Source organism: Mizuhopecten yessoensis, unplaced genomic scaffold, assembly GCF_002113885.1.
Source record: "Mizuhopecten yessoensis strain PY_sf001 unplaced genomic scaffold, ASM211388v2 scaffold1951, whole genome shotgun sequence".
NCBI lineage: Eukaryota > Metazoa > Mollusca > Bivalvia > Pectinida > Pectinidae > Mizuhopecten > Mizuhopecten yessoensis.
In genome coordinates this window covers 471,391-479,445 of record NW_018404303.1, presented here as the reverse complement: position 1 = coordinate 479,445, position 8,055 = coordinate 471,391, and the positions used below count along the sequence as shown (strand labels likewise).

General features: G+C 38.7%; 1 protein-coding gene across 2 annotated transcripts in view; it reads right to left on the bottom strand.

Moving 5' to 3' along the window:
* Nucleotides 1-2,689: 2,689 nt before the first annotated feature.
* The window catches only part of LOC110443219 (ubiquitin carboxyl-terminal hydrolase 15-like), a 48,127-nt gene continuing 42,761 nt past the window's right edge, over nucleotides 2,690-8,055 (bottom strand). The window contains exons 22-24 of one of the 2 annotated variants that reach the window (XR_002462088.1): nucleotides 6,807-6,895; nucleotides 5,184-6,467; nucleotides 2,690-5,111 (exon numbers count right to left, since the gene is read on the bottom strand). Coding sequence is in view for 1 of the 2 variants with exons in the window: in XM_021487289.1 (XP_021342964.1) it covers nucleotides 6,324-6,467; nucleotides 6,807-6,895 (233 nt within the window). In the remaining variant the exon portion in view is untranslated. Of the gene's footprint in view, nucleotides 6,468-6,806; nucleotides 6,896-8,055 lie in introns of both variants that reach the window. The other variant, XM_021487289.1, reaches the window with a different exon arrangement.

The window sequence follows — 8,055 nt, the reverse complement described above, 5'->3', positions numbered from 1 at the left end:
ATCTGTACTAGACACAACCAATGATTCTGTCGTCACTTTATCTGTACTAGACACAACCAATGATTCTGTCGTCACTTTATCTGTACTAAAAACAACAATCTACGCTGTTAATAGTATCAGATAGTATGAGATGAACAACAATGAAGTAGATGTGTAGCACAGATGAGATCGGATTGACAAAAGGGTGAGACGGTGTTGCATTTGAGATTAGATCAGAGTCGTGAGCATGAAGTAGCAAGACTACAGAGCAATACAATACAGTGAGAGTCAGTTATCCTACTTATATATATTACCATTTCTAAGAATCAGAGGGAAACATTGACAAAATGTGATAAATGGACTCCGGTTAACGAGAATATTACCACAACAAAAATGTACTCCAAGTATGTTTAGCTTACCATTGCCAATGCCATGCGCTTACTACTGGCAGGTGATGATGACAAAATGGTATTATTGGGTACATCAAGATGTGACCGCGGAAGAAACAAAGAACGGCGTGCTGATAGACGATCTGAATGCCAAGGACGAACAGGACAACATAACACGGTCATGTAAACACAAGCGGACAGGACAACACGGGTAATGATGAAGTCATGGAAACACGAGCAGACAGGACAACACGGGCGATGATGTTGTCATGAAAACACAAGCGGACAGGACAACACGGACGATGATGTTGTCATGGAAACACAAGCAGACAGAACAACACGGACAATGATGTTGTCATGGAAACACAAGCAGACAGGACAACACGGACAATGATGTAGTCATGGAAACACAAGCAGACATGACAACACGGACAATGATGTAGTCATGGAAACACAAGCAGACATGACAACACGGACGATGATGTTGTCATGGAAACACAAGCAGACAGGACAACACGGACAAATGATGTAGTCATGGAAACACAAGCAGACAGGACAACACGGACAATGATGTAGTCATGGAAACACAAGCAGACAGGACAACACGGACAATGATGTTGTCATGGAAACACAAGCAGACAGGAAAACACGGACAATGATGTAGTCATGGAAACACAAGCAGACAGGACAACACGGACAATGATGTAGTCATGGAAACACAAGCGGACAGGACAACACCGACAATGATGTAGTCATTGTAGGAATAATATTATTATAGGATTTTATGCTTTTTGATTCTCCTTCAGAAGTTGTTTAAAGTCGGGCAGGTGAGCTAAAAATGTTGGTTTAACGTTTTTTCCCCAGAATGAAAGGGGGGAGTGATGACTTGTTTATACAAAATTAAGGTCCTCTTTCCTCCCAAGAAACTCTTTACTACAGAAGGATTTTAAATATATACCGCTATATACCCTATTAGATCCTGCCCCACTTCCCCAGAGAGAGGATAGTGGGTCACATCCTCCGTTTTATAAAAGGATCCACTTTGCCATAAAAGACTTGTAGCGTTTTACAGGAAAAAGTTGACAGACGATGGACAACAAATGCTGCGCCATGGAATAAGCTCACTGGTCCACTGAACTTGGTGAAAATGTTGACAAAAGGATACTCGCCTGACACTTCCTGTCTGATTGGTTAAAAAATAAAATTTGACGCAAAAAGTATGGAACAATGATCCTTTAACTTTGTATTATTTAATAACAACACAAACTTCATGTTTATAAATAATTTATTGGCAGTTAAAGTAAAATATCAAAATTTTACGACTAACTGCATCAACTACACCGTACATACAATGGATATAGATTATATAACACCTAGCAATACAGGTCCTCAAATCGGATTCTGAGGCCAACAGGTGCACAGATTAGCGGCTCTACAGCCATCATTAACGTTTCTAGGTCTGACAATTCCTCAACACTGCATACTTAATCAGTATTGTCTTGTTTATAAAGTTACAATATTGGTTAGAATTGATACATAACTCATTGCTGTACGACTGTCCATGTAGTATTTGGTCCAGCTAGGTATGAACAAATTTGCCTATGATTGGTTGAGTTGTCTGTCAGAAGGTATACTGTGTTACTGATTGGTTGAGTTGTCAGAAGGTGTATTGTGTTACTGATTGGTTGAGTTGTCAGAAGGTGTATTGTGTTACTGATTGGTTGAGTTGTCAGAAGGTGTATTGTTTTTTTCTCGATTGGTTGAGTTGTCAGAAGGTATATTGTGTTACCGATTGGTGGAGTAGTCAGAAGGGATATTGTGTTACTGATTGGTGGAGTAGTCAGAAGGGATATTGTGTTACTGATTGGGTGAGTTGTCAGAAGGGATACTGGGTTACTGATTGGTTGAGTTGTCAGAAGGTGTATTGTGTTACAAATGACTATTGTCATGAACTTGAGATTAACTATTTAAGAAATAAAACATGTTGAGCCATATTTGCATATAATCCTTTTGTATTGCGATAAAACTTCACTATAGAGAGAATTAACAGGAAAAAAGTCTGATTATTTCATTTAAGTTGTCGCCCGATTCCAATTAACCAACATACATTTAAACACTTCAATTTTCAGCAGAAAACTACTGTCTTTCTGTGAATGGTAATTGACACAAAGAACACTATACACACCCTGGATTAACAATCTAAAGACCTTCAATACGGCACAATCAGGACTAGCTATCTGAACCACGACTTTAGAAATTTAACTTGTATGAAATATATATAGGTGTGCTGTCTCTATTGCAGCACGTACCTAAAGTTTGTGTGATACAGAGCCTGTATTAGCAATCCAGTACTGTTGTTAATCCTGGGAAGTGTACTAATCTGAACTCAGTTACAACGGACTTTGATTGAAAAATATTCTCTGAACTAACCGGATTCAACTGTTTCTTATCTGGCATGTTATTATTTCATGTGGCGTCTAAATAATGGCAGATCTGTCTTTTATTGATGAAAACAAAAATACAAACCACTGTCAGAAAACAAATATTAATAAATTAAATGTAACAAGCAGACAGTCACTGACACAGTATAACCCCAACAAGCAGACAGTCACAGACACGGTATAACCCCAACAAGCAGACAGTCACAGACACAGTATAACCCCAACAAGCAGACAGTCACAGACACAGTATAACCCCAACAGATGAGTGACCCGACATACATACAAACTTGTAGGATTAACCAATCTTTAGCCTCCATACAACAAAACCACGTTAATCCAGCCTCCACGGATCGTCACCCTACATACAACAAAACCACATTTATCCAGCCTCCACTATTTCAGCTGTTCCTCTATCCAGCTAGTGTTGTAAGGAACAGTTTTGTTTCCGTAGAGGTCACACCTTGTCTGTAACTGACTTATTGCTGTCTATACAGACCTCATTATAAAGGGTACATACCATCTTTACAAACTTCTATGTCTATTCAAGACAGCTATCATAACTTACCTATCAGGTTATACTGGTAAACATTTGCCCTGTATACAACTTTAATTCATACACTGATCAAATCTGTCAAACTGATTTAACCCTATATAATTCCTGGTATTAACATCTAACCTAGAGTTTCTGACCGCATTGTTTAGGTTTGATGATTATGTTATAATATTGGGGCAAACTTGTTTTCATCCTCTTTGAACGAAAACCTCCACATTTTAAATGGACATCATTTTGAAAAACAAGAGTATGACAGTAAGGGATATTTAAGTATAAGCAATAGCAGGGAGGTCAGCATCACCTGTATCACTAAATAACAATAGTAGGGAGGTCAGTATCACCTGTATCACTAAATAACAATAGCAGGGAGGTCAGCATCACCTGTATCACTAAATAACAATAGCAGGGAGGTCAGCATCACCTGTATCACTAAATAACAATAGCAGGGAGGTCAGCATCACCTGTATCACTAAATAACAATAGCAGGGAGGTCAGCATCACCTGTATCACTAAATAACAATAGCAGGGAGGTCAGCATCACCTGTATCACTAAATAACAATAGCAGGGAGGTCAGCATCACCTGTATCACTAAATAACAATAGCAGGGAGGTCAGCATCACCTGTATCACTAAATAACAATAGCAGGGAGGTCAGCATCACCTGTATCACTAAATAACAATAGCAGGGAGGTCAGCATCACCTGTATCACTAAATAACAATAGCAGGGAGGTCAGCATCACCTGTATCACTAAATAACAATAGCAGGGAGGTCAGCATCACCTGTATCACTAAATAACAATAGCAGGGAGGTCAGCATCACCTGTATCACTAAATAACAATAGCAGGGAGGTCAGCATCACCTGTATCACTAAATAACAATAGCAGGGAGGTCAGCATCACCTGTATCACTAAATAACAATAGCAGGGAGGTCAGCATCACCTGTATCACTAAATAACAATAGCAGGGAGGTCAGCATCACCTGTATCACTAAATAACAATAGCAGGGAGGTCAGCATCACCTGTATCACTAAATAACAATAGCAGGGAGGTCAGCATCACCTGTATCACTAAATAACAATAGCAGGGAGGTCAGCATCACCTGTATCACTAAATAACAATAGCAGGGAGGTCAGCATCACCTGTATCACTAAATAACAATAGCAGGGAGGTCAGCATCACCTGTATCACTAAATAACAATAGCAGGGAGGTCAGCATCACCTGTATCACTAAATAACAATAGCAGGGAGGTCAGCATCACCTGTATCACTAAATAACAATAGCAGGGAGGTCAGCATCACCTGTATCACTAAATAACAATAGCAGGGAGGTCAGCATCACCTGTATCACTAAATAACAATAGCAGGGAGGTCAGCATCACCTGTATCACTAAATAACAATAGCAGGGAGGTCAGCATCACCTGTATCACTAAATAACAATAGCAGGGAGGTCAGCATCACCTGTATCACTAAATAACAATAGCAGGGAGGTCAGTATCACCTGTATCACTAAATAACAATAGCAGGGAGGTCAGCATCACCTGTATCACTAAATAACAATAGTAGGGAGGTCAGTATCACCTGTATCACTAAATAACAATAGCAGGGAGGTCAGCATCACTTGTATCACTAAATAACAATGGGGTTAGTTCAAAATCTGCCCACCATTCTTAATATAAATCAGTTCTGATATTCAATGGCATGCGGGGCCTCTAAAAAGTGCCTCCAAGCCCTCCAATATGGTTAATTCTGAAATGCTCAATTATTATAAGGAATTGTCATAAGAAAATGATAAGTAACTTCAATTTTATTGGTTACCACCCCATACATGTACCAATATGATACAATCAAGTGTTTATTCAAATATGTACATAGGATCCAACATATTTACACAATACATAAACTTATTGTATATAATACAGAGTACATGAAGGTGTTCTATCCACAAGTAAAACATGGAATAACTATATAATTTCTAGTACATCAGTCAACATATCAACACTCTTTTAGCATATATCTGTTTACCCCACTCGGTACATAACAAAGGGCAACACTGGTTTTCAAAAGGGCAGATACAGGCTAGACACAGTGGGACACGTAAGGGTTGTCCTTACTAGGCCAGACTTGCCACAGTAGGACATTTAAGGTTGTCCTTACTAGGCCAGACTTGCCACAGTAGGACATTTAAGGATGTCTTTACTAGGCCAGACTTGCCACAGTAGGACATTTAAGGTTGTCCTTACTAGGCCAGACTTGCCACAGCAGGACATGTAAGGGTTGTCTTCAGAAGGAAACAAAGTAGGACAAACTAGGGTTGTCCTCAATAGGACAGACACAGTCTTGCCAGAAAAGACAATGGCTGCACTTAATAGGACAGATACATGTTATATTCACCAAGACACACATGGACTGTCCTCATAAAAACTGAACAGGTGAACATTTTTAAAGTGGATCAAATATTTATTGAGGATATACATGACCTGCTTGCATGTGGAACTCTCTATTACAAGGTATTTCAATCATCCTAATCACACAGTGGGAACCTGTTGTTAGTCCCATCTGTATGGGCACAGAATCTATGAAATACAACATTCTATAGTTCAATAGAAGTAAACACCACTCTTTATTCTGATCACACACCTGTAACACACATCAGCTCCATTAATCAGGCTAGGGTGGAACACTATGTTTCCTCACTTATTGTCTTTATAAAGTCTATGTAAGAACAACCAACCCGCTGTACGACTTCCACTCACAGGGATATTGTCTGTGCTGCCTGTCAATGTTGTGTACTCCCTTTTTTGTCCATGTTGGTTTCTCAGTTCCTTTTTGTACAACTGTGGACACTAGTATCCTATCACATCCAAGGTCAACCCTATCATTTGCATCCCTAGATCAAATGTCAAGGTCACCTTTTAAGGTCAAATCCCAAGGTCAACACCTTCAAGGTAAAGCAATGTTCTATGTGGTTTCCATCTCCTCATCACTGAGACTGTTGATGCTGTTTTCCATGGCCCCTCCAGCAGCGTGAGAAGTCCTATTACACTTGGCTGGTTTGGGGTTTGTCCCTTGCTTCTGATACACAAGGACGTAGGCAGCCTTAGACTGCAAACAAACAATAGGAATATTTACATTATGTCAAAGTAATGAAGAACACAAACCTCTGCATTAAATGTAAAGTTACACCTAGATTGAATATATAGAATTTCATATGATATTGTTATACATTTCATAATATAACAATCTTTATTTCATCACTTCACTTCTTTCTTAATAGTCCTAAATTAACAGAATACAGAATAATGATGTTATAATGTTGATCAGATTTAAGAATGAAATGTATTAACCAAAGTGAGAATCAATCAGTTTCATTGTCAATGCAAAAAGATAAGACAAAAGTCAAGTATTTTTTAGATGTGTGTACATAGGTGAAGCTTATCTTACCGTAACATCCTCCTCCGAGGCGGACGACACACTGGAATCGTCAAAATAGTGCCACTCATTATCATCTACACTTTTCCCATAGGCTGTGTCTGTAACAACGACATGTACCTCATTCATAATGTAAAAAAGGGGCACACAACTCTTACATTAAAGACATGTAAAGAAGGGGCACACAACTCTTACATTAAAGACATGTAAAGAAGGGGCAAACAACTCTTACATTAAAGGTACATAAAGAAGGGGCACACAACTCTTTCATTAAAGGCATGTAAATAAGGGGCACACAACTCTCACATTAAAGACATGTAAAGAAGGGGCACACAACTCTTACATTAATGGTACATAAAGAAGGGGCACATAACTCTTACATTAAGGGTATGTAAAGAAAGGGCACACAACTATTACAAAAATGGCATGTTAAGAAAGGGCACACAACTCTTACAATAATGGTACATAAAGGGCACACAACTCTTACATTAATGGTACATAAAAAAGGGCACAAAACTCTTACATTAATGGTACATAAAGAAGGGCACAAAACTCTTACATTAATGGTACATAAAGAAGGGGCACACAACTCTTACAGTAATGGTACATAAAGAAAGGGCACACAACTCTTACGTTAACGGTATGTAAAGAAAGGGCACACAACTATTACATAAATGGTACATAAAGAAGGGACACACAACTCTTACATTAAAGGCATGTAAAGAAGGGGCACACAATTCTTACATTAAAGGCATGTAAAGAAGGGGCACACAACTCTTACATTAATGGTACATAAAGAAGGGGCACACAACTATTACATAAATGGTACATAAAGAAGGGCACACAACTTTAACATGTATAGTATGTTAAGAAAGGGCACACAACTCTTACATTAATGGTACATAAAGAAGGGGCACACAACTCTTACATTAACGGTATGTAAAGAAAGGGCACACAACTATTACATAAATGGTACATAAAGAAGGGCACACAACTTTAACATGTATAGTATGTTAAGAAGGGGCACACAACTCTTACATTAATGGCATGTAAAGAAGGGGCACACAATTCTTACATTAAAGGCATGTAAAGAAGGGGCACACAACTCTTACATTAAAGGCATGTAAAGAAGGGGCACACAACTCCTACATTAAAGGCATGTAAAGAAGGAGCACACAACTCTTACATTAAAGGTACATAAAGAAGGGGCACACAACTCTTACATTAAAGGTACATAAAGAAGGGGCACACAACTCTTACA